We start from the raw sequence: 17,745 nt of genomic DNA on the forward strand, positions 1-17,745 counted from the left end.
ATTCATGGCAGTGTGTGTGTGTGTGTGTGTGTGTGTGTGTGTGTGTGTGCGTGATCGTGCGGTCAGTTTACTTTGTGTGTGTTAGTGTCACTGTTGGGCAACCACTGAACAGACCCCCAGCTGTTCTTAAACAGTGAAACAGCCTCCCCTGCTCCCCTTCTTTTAATGTGCAGCCTGCTTCAGACTCAGTTCCCATGAAATTGGCCCTTCTCTGGCTTGCTCAGAGATTGCCCGCACTGTAAATGGCTTCTCTGGAGTCTGCCAAGGGCCAGTGGGGGCCAATTCAAAGACAAAAAGAGACAAAGAGAGACTGGCAGATCCAAAGTATCCTGACTGCTCCTGTAGCCCCGCTCAACCACAGCAATAATTCCTAATCTGCATTTCTGCTCAAAGAAAAGTAACAATAACATATGGAATACATACATTTATTGGACGGATCCAGGCTTTTTGCCCTAAGCCATTATTCATTTGTGAGCAGTATTGTGTAAATAACGGTGAAATAACTCCAGTGCTCTTCAACAAGTGTTGATCAAAGTGCACGGCAATTGACGGGCTGACAAGTTGTCTCATAGAAGACGAATTTTACAAAGTGAGTATCAGGATAAAGAGGATACATGAGACCTATACGTGCTGCTCACTGGTTGCACTGCACTTTTCTTCCAAGTGACCCAGCTAGTGAAGTCATTATGCTTTCCACTCTCTCAACGGGAGGTGGGGCTTTTTAGTGAAAACTTATTCTACCCCGCTGCACAAAGACCAGTGTGCAGTCGCAGTCTCCTCCACGCTGTGAGTACGCAGCGCCTGCACAGATCGCTCCGATTTGGAACTAAAGCCCACATTGCATGAACCCCTGCATACCTTTACTGCAGTTTTCTCGGCCGTGAAAGACCCTCACTTTTCCGCTGTGGCTGTTTTCCAGCAGATACCGTGATCCCGAAAACTGGAAGCCCCGAAAGCTGGACCTGTGTAGAGAGAAGCTGCGGGAGTGGTCTGGAAACTTTTTGCCATCATGAGCACGCGAACGGTCAACCTTGATACCTACAGCCTGTCGCTGCTCACGGCCAAAGAAGACATCCTCAACCCCCGCTCCTCCACCAACTGGTAATGCATAGTGCTCTTGAAGAAAAATTGCATCTGCCTGCCATAGCACAACCTGATTTGTCTGAACATTAACATGAAATTTTAATTGTCAACTTTATAATAATTCTACGTCATTATAATGAGGAAATTACGAAGTTGAATCAGTAACTTTTACGTTCATATTCTCCATCTTGTTTTTTTTTCTGAATGAGCCTTGGCCGCGTTTACGCACAACCAAAGTGGCTGTTGCGTAAACAGAGGCTTGATTTTAGTTAATCCAATAAGAGATACAGAGATGACCAGCAAAGGGCTAGCACGCAACCTGGATTATATTTACAAGTCCAGCCATGACAAATGCATGCAGACTGGTTTAGTGGCACAGGGATGTATTGAGTCTCCCCCTCCTCCGGGAGAGCTGATGTTAGGTGTGGATTGCCGTCCATTACACACGCTAGGCGGCTGGTGTGGCTCAGAGCGCAGCACCTGGCCGGCGGCCCGCTTTCCTCACCCAGGCCTTACGCTCCATGACTTTGCTATTCTTCCCTATGAGCTGCGAGGCTTCATTCTTTGTGCTGAGGATCATGTTTCTGCTCGTGCTGATCTCTGACAGGGGTTGTCTTTCATGGAGTGGAGCTTTAATTTGACAGACAGCATAATATGCATGCAGGAGTACAATCCAGTAACCAATAATGACCAGTATTACCAATAGTAACCAATAGTAACCAATCAACTACTGTTGAGCAATAAATGTCTCCAATGAATAAATGTATTTTAATTTAGGAACAAGATATTAAAAACCAACTGTGCAGAGTGGACCTGAAACATGAATCCAGAACCAGACAATCAAGTGTTTTATGGCAGAACTTGCTCGATGTTTTGAATTTCCGACTTAGATTTCGACTCTAGATGATTCTTTAACTCATGGAAAGTTGGACTGATTTACTCCATTTATTCCTGAGCACCTGACGCTTGTCTCATTCTGTCCTTTTGTCACAGGGTTTGGCTGGTCTGTCACTATGGTGCCCAATCCTTCTTTTCCAAACAGTACCACTTGCCAACTCTGTCTGCCTGTCTCATCCTCTTTCTCCTTCTCTTATACTGTGTGTGTGTGTGTGGTATTGTCATCTTAAGCTACAGACATGTTCTCACTGGGAGAATTAGACATACTATGACCCCTCTCTTTCCACGTATCCACTCACAAGTTATAGTTTTGGGGAAGTAGGCCAAGGCTCAAGCCCACATGTATGGTCATGTGGAAGTGAAGGACTGATTCTGTCTGTCTCTGTTTCATCTTCCTCTGCCCCACATCTCTCTCTACCACATGGTTTCCCTGCTCACTTTCTTCCCACTTTCTTCCTGGCTTTTCATGACGCCATGCAGACTTGAGGAAATGAGTTTAAGGAACACTATGTGTTACTTTTGACAATCTGAAATCTGACATCTTCATGAATGGGGTGGGAAAGAAGTTTCCCCATTCCGGGCAGAACATGCTCAGTTTCCATTCTTTCTTGCATTTGGAAAAATATCTAAAAGTTTCCATGTTCAGTATCATTGTGGAGGTTTTGTCCCATGGCAACACCTCCATATTGACACTTCACTGATCCAGCAGTTCCTCATTCAAGAGAATTTCCCTAAGTTTCAGTTAACAATAGACCTGGATTGTGTCTCTGCCAACCCACTGCCTGTCAGACAATCACAGAAACTCTCTCTCTCTCACACACACGCACACGTACAGATGCATCTATCCATGCACATGTTAAGTTGTGTGAACAAGAGAATAAAAAGAGAAACAGAAAGGAGAGAGAGAGAGAGAGAAAGAGAGAGAGAAATCCCCCAGCATTCATTGAGCCCACTTTTGAAGGCTAAATAACTCTGCTGGAACTGAATAGAGAGGTGGGAGAGGGACACGATGATGTCATGATTCCCAATGTCAAACCAGTGAGAAAGACACCCATCGTGTGTGTGTTTGTGTGTGTCTGGTTGTAGGTTGAAGGGATTTTATATGCGAGTTTGCATGTGAATATATTTGTTTCTGGATGTGAATATGCGGAGACTATTAAATTGAGTCGAGGGCGTTGAGAAGTTTGCGTGGAGAGGGGTAGGAAGCTTGTTTTGTTGAACGATCCCGCCCCCACTGTGTGGCCTTGAGGTCCCTGTGTGTATTATCTAATGACCTTGTGTCCTGAATGGGAAACAGACCCTTTGTGGGTGAGACTCTGAAGAAAAGAGGAGCAATTTCAATGCATCCCTCATTCAGACCTCTCTGCTCAACATACAGCCTTGGAGGTCTCTCCTCAGTCTCCCAGACCACTGAGGACTACAAAGTGTCTCGCTCGTAGGCTGGAAACCTGCTCCGTCTGCATGTGTTTTCTGTTTGTGTGTGCTTTGAGAGACAGAAAGAAAGAGAAACAGTGAAAAAGCATGTTCCCAAGGACACTGTCCAATCCTCAGAGCAGGAAATACTTCTAATTCCTAGCAGGAGAAATCAAGATTTATGTCCAGTTTACAGCAGAATAAATGAGTCAAATAGGCACTTTAGGTAGGGTCATTGCTCCTAATGGGGCCATGTACAAATGGAAATATTTACAAGCAACTACGCTGAAATCTTTCATATGAGCCTTTGATTTTCATTTTTACAAGCTGAAGTTGTAGCACAAACGTAAAAAAAACAAAAAACCTTTGTTTTTAACAATTCAATAAACTCCCTCCGTCAATGGTTTGTTCTGCACATTTTACACATTTGCAGCTCAGCCAGCGAGACAGTGTAAATAAGAACAATTTTCCAAACCAGCATGTATTACCAGAGGTATTTTCCTGCCAAATATCAAATAGACTCCAGCACCAGCCTAGCCAAGCATGCAAAAGAGGGGGTAAAAATCAGTTTAGAAAATGTTTACAGCATTGTTTCAGCCTTGCAAAGCATATCAGATGGGAATTCCTACTGAGCTGTGAAGCAGTGTGACCTCTTTTCATCAGAATTGGGTGTGTGCTGTATCCAGACATCTGTGGACCCTGGTGACTCTGAACACACCTTCTTCATAGACATCTTTCTTGAAGTCCACACTTGGATACTGTGTGCTGTGCTTGTGTTAAGTGTTTCACCATGCTCTCTTATTACAGCGAAGCAGTGACGCATTAAGTAAATATCTGATTTCTTTGTAGTAACAGAGTGATTCAGTTTTGATGAATTACTCAGAGACCAGTCAGTCTTGTCTTCATTCATTCTAGGCTGTACGTGTGAAACGTGTAGTGTAGCCATATTTCCGTAGATAAAACAAGCTTCTTAGAAAGTGACTTTACAGATATATTGTGACAGATGTGCTGTAATATTAGTAATTGCTGACACAGACATACAAAATTCATGAAACCTGTTTGTGTATTTTTTATTTTTTTAACCAGTCCAGATATTACTTTACCAGGTAAAGACTAATTTATTTGAGAGTAAAAGAATTTCCCAAGGAGTGAAGAGGAACTTACTGTTGAAGGATAAGTTAAAGCCTTTACTCGTGACCAGTCTTTTGGCAGAAGTGTAGCTGCAAAGTGATCTGACACCAAATGGTATTGCAGGTCATGGAATTACAAATATTAAGTTTCAGTTTTAGTAGCGTCTTGAAATAGAAACCTTTGGGAACACTCATTTTTTAAGGCCTCCAATTTATTTGAGTAATACATTTTAAATGGGGCTCAAGATGAAGTTCCTTTTGTTAGAAAATATTCCTCGAGTATTGTAATACAACACATTTTAACCAACTGTATTCATTTATTATCTGGATATAGATATAGATGGCAACAACCAAGGCCGGAGGCATTATGTTTTTGGGTCGTATGTCCAACTGCCCGTCAGTACGCATGCATGTGCATTTTTCCATCTTTCCTTTCTCATAAACATGATATCTGAGTAGAGGGAATTTCATTACATCGGGCACAAACATTCACTTGGATCAAGGATGAACTGATTAGAGTTTGGTGGTAAAAAATCGAAGGTCAAGGTCACTGTGACTTCACAAAACACGTTTTCCACAAATGAATACGCTAATTATGACACAAATTAACACAAATGTCTAATTGGATAAAATAATGAAGCTTCAGTGTGACATCATAATGTTCTCAATAACACTCCTGGCCATTATTTAATGCTGTAACTCAAGAAGGGGGGATTGTGACCATATTTCCTGCAACTTGGCTGGTTGGTGGAGACAAACAACTCCAAGGTGGTAATTCTAGTATCTTTTTATTTTTGCCCTTGTTTGTCTTTTCTTTCATTTTGACAGTCTGTTGAAAACTTGAGTAATCAATCTTACTGATTTTCATTTAAGGAGCAACACACTATCCTCTCTGATCTCTTGTGAAGGGACTCTCCTGCTGATGATAAATGGAAGAGCCTTTACTTCATCATTGGCCCGGGGTGTCTGTGTTGCTGCTACTTGCCAACATTTCCACAGGCTCATGCATGATTAACCAAGGTCTGAAAAGTTCCTGGGTCTAAAGTTACGTGCTAGATGGAATACACCTGTGGGTGTTGGGAGAGGATTGGAGGGAAGAAGGTAAAATGCAGGGCTACCAGTGTGTGTGGATGCACATCCTTGAGTGCTGGTGCTTATGTATACTGTAGGTGTACAGTATTTGTTGACTCCAAAGGGAGATTATCTGTGCAAATGCAGCAGGTCAGTTATCTTGGTTGTAAAGATAAACAAACATTATCATCACGCTGTTATCAAGAAGTTACCCACTGCCTGAACTTCCTTGCACGGGTTCTGCTTTTCTGTTCAGTTCCTTAATTATTCACAAAGACCCACCTGTCAAAAAGAGATCCAACAGCAATATTAATGCTGGGTGCTGACACATGAGCTGTTCCGTAATCCTCATCTATCTTGGCTATCTATCATAGCTTTCTATGATGAAACAAAACCTACTGATCACCTGACTCTGGAATCCCATAGAAGGAAACAAGCAGTCTGGTTGGTTTCCTCTGGCTGTTCAGGAAAAGGCTTCAAAGGCCACACACAGCGTTGTTGTCAGGCTGAATGATAACAGGACGTTTGATTGATCCTTGATATAAATAGCGGCATACTGGCAGTTACACTGGGTCAATGCCCAGTCCACTCTCTCTCTCTCTCCTTCCTGTACAATACTTTACAATAGCTGTCATAGTGTGTGACATAGATGTCCACTGATTTCCAAAGAGGTTTGCATCTGATCACTTACTGTTGCTGTGAAAACCTTGCAGTGCTTAGGCCATCCAAAGTCTTTTACTGTGACATTAGGGCAAAGATTAAGTATTCAAGATTCTTTAAAAGCTATTGCACACCTCCAACATGCACCTGACCGCAGCACTGTGTGGGTGTGCCTTCTGCAAAACAGTACCCTCATCTTGCCTAGCTGCTTGTGTGAGCAAGTCTGTGGGTGGCATGTTGGTAGATGATGACTATGAGGGCTATAATGGCTGTTATAAGTATCTCTGTTTAGTGAACTTAGAGAAACGATTCGAGCAGTAATCACTAAACAACTGCTTACTCCTCCCTTAAACATTGTTTAGATTTCATCTGGGGTCTAAGACGAACCTGCAAGGTAATGTTGGGTCTCAGGCATGATGAGAGACGACTGCAGAAGGTTACACTGTATGAGTGTATTTTGTTTGTGTGTGTGTGTGCGTGTGTGTGTCTCTGTATTTGTGAGTTTCTTAGCGTGCAAACGGATGGGTGCAAGACCACAAATTGACACCGTGTTGAAGTGTGACTTGTAATTGCACCATAGAAGACGCAAAAGGTTAGTAATTAATGTTTCATGAGTTGGTGGCACTGCAGTGCTGTTGTTGCTCCTCGGTGTCAGTTTTCTATTGGAAACAAAATAACTCCAACATTATTAACCATAAAGCGGCATTGTATCCAGAGGGTGTGGCATATCTGTTCTACTATAGTAAAAGTTTTATATAGAGGTTGTCGTGAACAATAACAAAAACATAACAAGTATTCTGTCAGTTGTCCTTGCACCAGACCTTTCTATCAAATCCTCCTTTTGTTCATTCAACAAAAGAAGTGCCTCAGAGCTGTTGACCTTAATCCAGATGCCCTCTAACGCATTGTTTTCCACTGGAAATCTTTCCTTTTTATGCCTACAGCAGTGGACACAACAAATATGTTACTGTTGCCCTTTGCAGCTCAAGATAAAGCCTGAGAGACTCTGTTGGAAAAGTTTGGCTGTATCTTTATGAAACCAGATGAATCTTTAATGCTATGAAAAATGGAAGCTGGACTGAGGTGAATTGCTTGTTTAATCTAACTAATGGACCTTGAGTGTAGCAGACAGAGTGTTATTTCCAAGGGTGTGTCAGATAGCTGTCTAAAAACATCTGTATTATAGTGTTTCTTCAAACATTGGCAAGAGAGCGAATATGGTGCATGATGTGTGTGTCTGTCCAGCTGAGGCACTTTCAAGGGATATCTTGCAGTGTCACAGTCAAGTCACTAAACCTTGAGTCCGAGTTGAGTCTCGAGTCCTCAGTGTTTGAGTCCCCGTTACCTGAGTCTGAGTCCTCAAGCTTGAGTCTGGGTCAAGATCCAACTGCTGGACTCGGTTGGTACAGCACTGGATATCTGAGCAACAATGATATCACACAAATAGATTCTTCTGCTGATGTTTACGTGTATCTGAGTTGCAGGGTTTTCCAAAGATATAATCTGTGGAACCAAGCCCTTGGCACTCAAGTACGTTAAGACTCTATTCCATTATGAGAGTGGCCTAACTATCTGAAAACTGCCTTAATGCTCGGATTGCAATATACTGAAGCAGGATATAGTGAGACAGTGATCTGGCCCACCAGCTCCCGAGTATCTCCCACACAGCTGCCTCATTGCTGAAGAATTAAGTCATATGCAATGATGAATGAGGTCAACGAGGTCAAAGTAAATGACTCTTTTAAAGATCGTGAGAGATAGAGAGATAACAGTTGTGTTGCTTTTGCCTGAATTCCAAGAAATAAACCAACCTGTTTCTGAGAAAAATTAGGATGCGTTTTAAAGTCTCTCCCCTCTCGCATCTTTATTTCAAGGCAGCCGAAACATGCCAATAAAGACCCTGAATGAATGTTATGAAAGTAACCAAGCATATGCTGACACGTCTTGTCATGTTCTGTGTGGCTGTGGCTCTCTTATGAGGTGAACGTGCCACGCGCAACACTAGCAGTGTCTGACAGCACACAAATCTTTTGACAGATGATAACATATGTCTTGTTATTTTGCTCTTAATTACACGGTTATGAGATCGTCAGACATATGCACTGACACCCTCATGCATACAAGTGTGCACCGTGACACAGTCCTTTCTCATTCCCCATAGCTGCCATGACACTGTGAAGTGCCATCAGCTGTGTTTGCCAAGTTGCTTAAGCAATTGCTCCCAATTCACCATGGCTACCAAGGAGCAACGCAATTATAATTGTGATATTCTGAGGGTTAACTATTACCGTATTGCAGCACAAGTCACACTGGATGCAGGGCCTTCACTGAGACTTCCACTTTCCCTTTTTCCCTGCCTTGTTTGTTCACTCGCAGGTGGTGGGATTGGGTTGTGGGTGTGTGAGGAGAGTCAGAGGGGCTCTGTTGTCCTGACGACCCTGGTGGGAAAGCTACGTTGTTTGTTAAGAGAGACTGAATGGAATGGGGGAGATGAGTGGAGAAGGACTGATGAGGCTGGGAAGGGGTTGCAAATGAATGGGCAAGGACACTTGGTAAGAAATATAGAGGAATAACAAGATGAGAAAGAACAACACGTGAGAGGCAAGAGCAAGCAATGCTGTGAGTGAAGGCAAGTTCAGCAGGGTGGTCTTGGCAAGAGGCTGTTGAAAAGCAGAATCAGCAAATGACTGAAGTTGGGGGAGTGATAGGGTGGAGAAAAGGGAGAGATTGGAGGACAGGTGTAGGGGTGAAGAGGAATGAGAGAAACATCAAAGCAGTAAGAGAGGCTGCTGAGAAGAGGTCTAAGTGAGGTCTAAGTGGATATGTGATACTTGAGAGAGTTTGCTTTGTTTAACTGAAGGAAATGGTTGAAGATAAGATGCCATCATGTTTTAATGGTCCCATAATAAGGGGGGGCTATTCCTCTATGTGTGTTGTGTGTGTGTGTGTGTGTGTGTGTGTGTGTGTGTGTGTGTGTGTGTGTGTGTGTGTGTGTGCGGAGCAATGTGGGACAGAGCATGAACAGGAAATGCCAGAGCAATCCCGGTGGACAACGATTTTAAGAGGGTTTATCATCATTCATTCCTCTCCTCTCCTCTCCTCTCCTCTCCTTTCCTCTCCTAACTTTCCCATGCCAGGTGTGGTAAAATAAATTCTGTTCCCATCCACTCCCCTATAGCTCTCTGAACAAACCGTATGCCTCCCTGTAAGAGTCATAACAATTTACTCCATAGAGACCCACGACAATCGCCCTGTAATACTTCCATCAAGACACTTGCCCCCAATAACCACATACTCTTCTGCCCCCTTAGAAACCTCTTATACACTCTGGCTGTTTCCCATTGTGTGCCATTGTTAAATGTGCCCCTCTTAGCCTACCCATTTATACCTATCCACAGCCCCTGGTGCTTTTCATCGTTTTGCCCAGTGTGACCCCATCTTTGAGTGGCTTTTCTCCAACCTGAATATATCCCTCCCTCTGGCGCACCCTCTCCATGTGCCCCATCACTGTTTAAGCAAACACTCTCACAACACTGAACTTCATGTTCCCATCTTCTATTAAACTCTGCTTCTACTCTGTTTTGGCCCCAAGCCTAAAGGGCTTTTCTTTATGAGTATGGGAATTGGACCAGACTGACCAAACCAGGGTTCAGCTTACTTTAGCTGCATACTGTCTCTTTGAATAAATCAAATAAATACTTACAATTTAAAAAAAGAAATCTGCTTTTATGTTGACAATATTTTTTAACTATGCACTGTTTCTCAGGTAAATGCATATGGATGTCATTTTAACAGTAAATGAACTATGTGTGATCTCAGAATGAATTGAGTTTTACCTTGAGGTGTAAACATACCTACATCCTCTCTGTAATCAGCTTGTATGTCACACACAACCGAGGGGGTCTAGACCGCTTCCTTCTGCTCAGTTCATATGTTAAAAAGCTTACAAAGGAAGGATACTGTTTCTGTGAATCTCTTTAAAACAAGTAAGACTGAGCTGCTCCAAGTTTCAGACCGTCCACGGTTTTAAAAAATAGTGACGTGTCGTTCGGAAATAAATATTGTTGTCACATTCTGTCTTTGACACCAACACGCCTACAATGACACCCACTCGCCTCGCTTGATGGTAAGGATCATATTACACAGACAGAAATGTGGTAGCTAAGTAATTAGTACGTGTGCAGCTCTACTTACACAGTTACAGGCTAATGTTATCTGTGGATTAACTCATGGCTGTAACACGAGACCAACTGCTGTCCACGCACCCCACCACTACTACCCCTACCCCTGCCTCACAGTTCATCACCTGACAACACGGTGCTCGCTACAGTTCAGCTGCCCATGAGTTTAAGTGTTCACAATGTCTTTTGTCTGTGTTTGTTGCGACTTTACTTGTTTCAGGACATTTTGAATTGAAATCCACTATACAGCAGCATAGTTTCTGTCTGTCTGTCTGTCTGTCTGTCTGTCTGTCTCTCTCTCTCTCTCTCTCTCTCTCTCTCTCTCTCTCTTTCTTTGTCCATCCCCCGCTCTTTTCCATCTGCCTCAGCACAGAGAGGGCTGTTTTCTGTCACATAGTCCTTGGCAGTGATTTAATTACTTATTTGTTTAGTTTGTCATATTCTAAACTTCTCTGGCTCCGTGTTTTGCTGAGAAAGGGCATTTTCCTCCCTCCCCTCCTCCTTTCAGCATTCCATCCAGTCTCTCCCTCTGCCCCTCACCACCTCACCCCCCACTGACTGATATTGTATGCACTCTGTTGTTTACTTACTTTTTTTTCCCCCCTACATTTAATTTAGCTACACTTTCTGTTCTTTCTTATTATGTTGTTCTCCATCACTTCTCCCACTATTTACCACTCTCTCCAGGCCAAATAGCTTCAGTGGTCTGTAATAGTCTCCAAGGGAGTCTGATGTGTCCTCCACCCAGTCACATATTACACAGATCAGTCAGTATTACTCAGTCAGGGTGGATCTGGGCAGGTACTCTTATTGGTCAAACAGCCAGTGCAATTATACGTCAAACTGACTTGCACAACTGTTGGGGGACATAACCACAATTTGTCATCAGTATGACTGTTATTACATAAAAAACAAATAAATATATTTAATGGTGGCAAAGTACGAGTTACTTCAATGCATGTCCGATTCAATGCATGGATGTAGAAATGAAGAAAAAATATATAAAAAAAAAGATTGTGACTTTGCACTAACATGAGATCACGTTCCCAGCCTATGTCTCAACATCCTGTAGTCAGACTGTCAACGTTTTCAAAAGTATTTGAAACATGCAAGGCAAGCAGTGGTTTTAGCATTACTTTGTTTGCAGTGGAGTCACTGGAGCCCTGCAAGTTTACTTGATTTGAAGTCAAGTCAATTTTTATTTATGTAGCGCCAAATCACAACAGAAGTTATCTGAAGCCACTTTTCAAATAGAGGAGGTCTAGACTCTACTCTTTATAATATTATTTACAGAGACCCAACAATTCACACCATGAGCAAACACTTGGCACATCAGCAGTTCATACCAGTACAGAGTTCAAAAGTGTTACTGTAATATGGATTCATGTCATATCCGACAGCTTTGTGTTGATCTGAACTATCAGAGCAAAAGGTGAAGCTTTTCATCACAGTTTCTGCAGTTTCTTGCAATTATTGTAAGATTACTGGAGACGGTTGGATTACTTTTTGTGTGGTGAAATGTCACTGAAGCAGAAACATTGTTCATTATGTTGTATCATTTACATTATTAAAATGGCGAAAGAGTGTTTATTCTTAGAGTTTAAACCTGACATCTGCCTCAATACTGCTATAATTTATGAAACCTAATTTTAAGCTTTACGAAATGTGAAGCATTGACTGAATCAAGTTCTTTGTGTGTGTGTGTGTGTGTGTGTGTGTGTGTGTGTGTGTCTGTGTGTGTCTGTGTGTGTCTGTGTGTGTCTGTGTGTGTCCAGTAGGATATCCTGACAGTCTGTTTGGCCACTGTAAATGCTGTTGATTGGGACTTGGCATGGCTTGGTTATAGGATCAAGGTTTCTGTGCTAAGCTCTACCATCACATAATAACCCAAATGCAGAGTCTCTGCCAGAGGTTTACATAAGGCCTTTCCCCCCGAGCCAGCTTCACTTCTGACACAGTAGTACATGTGGAACAGACCAGACACTCTATGGTGGACTGGAGTTTGACCGTATATGTTTTACTGTAAAATAATAATATGCCTCTGATTATTATTCTTGCACAATTTAGGATTTTGTTATGCACCGCTTTTCTCATGGGACATAAGCTGAATCCCATCTCAGCAGGAGAGGGGCATGTGGAGTGTCCTGTCTTCAGTGGGAATGACAGCAGAAGGATATTACGTTACACCTTACTTCATAAACCACAGTTCTGCTTGGAGATGTTTGGCTTGTCTATATGCGCCTTCACCCCACATCATTGTGGGGGTCCACAAACATCCTGTTCGCTGTTGTCTTTAGTTTGTGTCTGCTCTTTGCCTTGTGACCTTATGAGCACATCAACGTTGTTTTCGATTGAGCTATACGTCCGATTGTAAATTACTTTTCTTCGTTTTCTGTTCAATTAATAACCAATATAAATAAGAATAGAAGAATAGTACCTCTCCAATGTAATTTTAAGTTCTCCTGCGGGAGTCTTTGGTGCTGTGTTCCAATCTCTTCCTGCTCAGCAGCTCTAACTAAGGGGCCCTGTTTCTTGGTCTGTGGGGATTACAGTGGTTACAGCCCACTCTCTGCAGGGCACCTGACTGAATCCGCTGGATCAAGCCATGAGTATGAGGACCAAGGATATCCCTCTCTGCCTGCTTTTTCCCTTCTCTGTTTTTTGTTGCGACTCTCCTCTTTCTTTACCTGCTTTTCAACAGACACTGCCACGTCCTTTATCTCTCTCGCTCTCTTTCTAACTTTGTCTCCGTTGTTCTTTCTGGCACTCTTTCTCCAAGCGGGTCCAGGTCAGCTCTGTTGTGCGATATTAATAAGCACAGAGAAGTGTTCACAGAAACACCATCCCTCAGCAGCAGAGTACAATATTTTGACATCTACGTTTCATCACTTAATGAAGAGCCAAAGAGAAAATTACTGCGAATCGTAGATGATGCTGGACATTCATGCCTTCACTTTTACAACCAAAATAGTTTTTTTTTTGTTTTTTTTTTAACCAGAACAATATAAAACCTAATAAAACGTTTATGTATTTAAAGCATGTGTGCTTCCTAGCAGCATTTTTCACCACATCACAGTTTGAGCATGCCTGTGATTTACCCTGCCACATTTCTCAGTGGTGATGTTTACATTGATGCATCACCTTAGAGCACCCTGTACCACTCTGTAGGCCTCTGCAAGCCAGACAGCTGTAATGCCAATCTCTCTTACTCCTATTCTTCTCTTCTTTGGCTTTATCAGTCTCTCATTCCGACACTTCCTCTCTCTTACTCACATTTCTCAAACTCTGCCCATAAACCCTTAATTTCTCCACGTCTCTGCAGCCCAGACGGACGGAGGAATGCGCGTACCACTGGGGTCGCCGCGTGGACACTATATGAGTAACATGCCGGGCAGGGGGTGGGGGGGGGGGGGTATGACTTTTTCAGCAGTTGAGTCTGGCTGGACTTGTTTTGCCCATGTTTGGCAAGAGGAAATGAGTGCTGTGTGCTGTGGGGACGTCTCTGAGCTCCCCACTCCAGCACAGACAGAGAGGTAGACAGGCTAAAAATAGCATTGGGAGCCCAGGTCAGCTTTGAGCCAGGAGTAAGAAGATTGGGGGAGGTGGGCGGATGTGCTTTAAAAAAACCTTCACTGGTAAAATCACCCGTCTTGACTAATGCCTTTCATGAGAGTTGGTGGGACCGCTGGGTATGTGTGTGCAGTAAGATGAGCAAGAGAAAAAAGGAGCGAAAGAATGATCTGATGGAGAGTTTAATCTGGGCAGTGAATCCCGGTGAGAGCTCCCAGCCTCTCATCCATTTTCCTCATATCTTTCTCTTCGTGCGCAGTTTATCATATCGCAACAGCGTGCATAACCACAAGTCTCTCATATCTCCCCCGCTGGCAAAGATGGAGTGAATAAATGACCTATGAGACCACAAGATCTTACTGTCAGAGGGAAGCGCGGGGTAGGAAGTGTGGAGTCGAGGGAGAAAAGATGAGATGAGATATTGCTTCATGTTTGTGAAAGAAGTATGGCGTGCTACAGGATCTGAAGTAGCAGGGAAAGAAATGTGCTGTTATTGGAGATGGGGGTCAGAATAATGATTTAGAGTAGCAATGATGGTAAGATATCAACAAAATATATGGAGAGACTGGGGATGGTGAAGTGAACAAGGAAAATGAGAAATAGCAGCTGGTTCCAAGGCCCAAAATATATTCTCATAGGTTCATTCTGTTCATTTTGTATAACAATACACAAGAACAATGAAACGCATCCCCGGAGAGCATCAAAACAAAAAAAAAAAAATGGATGAAAGCACAAGGAAAGAAAAATCTCTCAAAGTCTTCCTAGACGTTACAACACAAGGGAAGTGTGTACACTGCATTCAAGCGCTCCCTGTGTATTACCACACTCAAATGGTTCAGAGTTTAGCCTGGTGTAGTGGAATGCTTGGATAAGTGAAAACAAGGCCTTCTCCAGCACCGCTCACCATCTGCTTCTGTTATGTTCATCTTGAAATGGTAGAGCGTAGCATGTTTGGAGGTATTACAGGGGCTCTGGTAGTCCAAAACAAACCACCCCTATTGATACTGGCTCAGGCTTACAGTATATTGTGTGTGCATGTGCTTATGTGTGTGTGTGTGTGTGTGTGTGTGTGTGTGTTTATGTAGGTATGCCTTTGTCTTTGTATACTCTGAGATGAATGGCTGTTTATTTGTTTTAAAGCTGCTTTGAGAAGCTGGCTGTGGTTATGATGCGCAGATTTCATTTCTCATTGTTAATTACTTTTTAAAAAGTTGATGTTTCTGATTATGACGTCATTGTTTCTTCTTCTCTTTTGCTCCCCTTTTCATACCCCTCACACCCCTCACTGACCGGCCTCTTTCCCTATATTTCAGTCTTCTCTTCTCTTCTCTTCTCTTCTCTTCTCTTCTCTTCTCTTCTCTTCTCTTCTTTTCTTTTCTCTTCTCTTCTCTTCTCCACCCTCTGCCCCTCCCTCTCTCAGAGCTGAGGTCATAGCTGGCTGGCTTCGGAGGTGGGCTGGAGTACAGACATAAGAGAGTCTGTTTTTCTCATTAGTCAGTGGAGCTCTCAAGAAACCTACATGTGTGAAGGGATCGGGGTCTATGTGCTCTGTTTGTTGGGGAAAATGTTACTACCACTGAAACTGCTGATGCTACTACAGCATTACAGTAACAAAGCTAATCAAGTGGTGAAGACAAAAAAGCAATATGTTGGGCACCATGGGTCAGCTACAGAAGAGACTCATTGTCTTGCTCGAGGACTCTTCAGCAGGATAAACACTTGTGATGTGAACTTGAACCTCCACCTTCTGTTTGGAGAGCTACACTCACTTCGCCACACTGCTGGCATATCCAGATAATCATTCAGTGGTTTACCACAGGTTTTGACATTATCCTCGTCTACAGTGTAGTATAAGCTCTGCTTCGAAAACATGCATTATGCAGAACAGTGAACATTTGTAAACCGTATTGTGAAAGATATTCCTTTCATTTCATGTCAGCACCGAGGAAGTTTCACATAGTTTGACGTGTTCACTGAACCAAAGAAATGATAGCACATTTCATTTAAGTTGCAATCATGCAGTTAATCTTTTTGATAAAACTGTTTGAGGCGTGAGCAGTACCACAGAAAAGCAGACGAAGGTTCAAGACGGTAACTTGATCCCCTCAATAAACCTTATTGTGCCAGTGCATTTTAAAGATGCGTGTCCTTCCTCAAGGCAGACTACAGGAGAGAGAGGGAAATGCTTTAGCACAATAAAGGTTATTAAAGGGATGAGGTCTTCACCCTGTTTATACTTTCCTCAAAACGATTTTTTAGATTCTGACCATTTCATATTTTAGCTGCTTTTGTAATATCATTGCATTTGCAAACTCCTTGGCCTTGTTCGTATCCAAGACAGATTAAGTAAAGTCCTGGAAAGAAATATGTCTGAAAATAGGATCTTTGCAAACTCCATCTTAGTAAAAGCTCTGGCAGAACAAAGAGTCCCCCACAGCACAGTGTATCCTCATGTGCAAGCCTGTTCCCTGTGGGTGGAGAATTTGCACATGTAATTAAGACTCCTTCAGAGGCACAGCGACCTTTGACCTTGACTGCTTGTGAATGGTGACCTTTTAGAATTTCTTGAGGACCAAGGATCAGTAAATGTGGCTTGGTGTCTGAGCTCTGGATGCTGGTAAGACTAATGAGGGAGTGGAGTGTGTTGTTTCTATTGGTATTGCTCCTAGACTAATCCCTGACGAGATCTGTGCATGATCCGGGTGACACAAAGCTTAATGCTGGAGACCCCTGGATAATGTTTCCACGAGTTGCCTTATACTGCCACAAAATGTTATTTAAAAATGCTTGATAACATGATAGATACACTTGTCAGAATTATCAGCACAATGAAAAAAAATGAGAGAGCAGTGTCAGCCTTCGTCCTCACACATGCAGGGCCAGCTTGCAGCTTGCTCAATAGGGCGCACAATATGGTTATTGTCTCCTCAGCACACACTCCCTCTCTCTCGCTTTCTCTCTCACACACACACACACACTGATTGACTTTTGTCACTCTTTGTTCTTTAGACAGACAGAGACTTGTTGTATCAGGAAAAAATAACAGAGTGATTCAGAGATGCTAACTGAGTTAGCTGGCCTGATGTCAGCCTGCACACAGCTGTGCTGTTGTTTTTACAGTACTTTTTGAATAGAAACAAATACAAGTTTTAAACTTTCTCTTTGTCTTTGTGTCTCACTCTGAGTGTCTCTCACACACTCCCTCCTCCCGACACACATCCACAAACACACTCACACACACACACACACACAGATCATTCACCTTTGGCCCGTTGTAATAGCTGCTCATGGCCTTATGCTCTTGCTACCCAGCTCCAGATGTTCTCAACACACCCCCAGGAGTCCTACAGAGAGAAATTTACACAGACACACAGTCAGACACAGACATGTGCACATACATGTGCACAAACACAGACATATACACACACACACACACACACACACACACACACACAGTCTTAAAAAGCTTTGAAAATTCGTCTCTCTGCAGGCCACCTATTAAAGTCACTTAAACTCACACAAATTTACCCCCAGTTGTGTTTCAAACACACACAAGAAGCTTGTCATGTCAAATAGCACATGGGTATCACTTTGGATTCTGAACTAGCAGTATAGATAGCAGCTGACATATCATAGGAATCATTGCTTTTGATTAGAATCTCTTAAGAAGTCGTACTTTTCTGCAACAAAGCTAACATGTACACTGATATTTATCCATCTCAGAATAATAACTACCATAG

At 42.8% G+C, this 17,745-nt stretch overlaps 1 protein-coding gene across 2 annotated transcripts in view; it reads left to right on the forward strand.

Annotated features, from left to right (window-relative positions):
- Positions 1-723: 723 nt before the first annotated feature.
- Positions 724-17,745, forward strand: part of si:dkey-40c11.2 (drebrin-like protein A) — a 31,802-nt gene continuing 14,780 nt past the window's right edge. The window contains exons 1-2 of one of the 2 annotated variants that reach the window (XM_056376560.1): positions 724-786; positions 920-1,101. In XM_056376560.1, coding sequence (XP_056232535.1) covers positions 1,010-1,101 — 92 coding nt within the window. In that variant the 5' untranslated portion in view covers positions 724-786; positions 920-1,009. Of the gene's footprint in view, positions 1,102-17,745 lie in introns of both variants that reach the window. The other variant, XM_056376559.1, reaches the window with a different exon arrangement.

Source organism: Seriola aureovittata, chromosome 5, assembly GCF_021018895.1.
Source record: "Seriola aureovittata isolate HTS-2021-v1 ecotype China chromosome 5, ASM2101889v1, whole genome shotgun sequence".
In the NCBI taxonomy this organism is placed as follows: Eukaryota; Metazoa; Chordata; class Actinopteri; order Carangiformes; family Carangidae; genus Seriola; species Seriola aureovittata.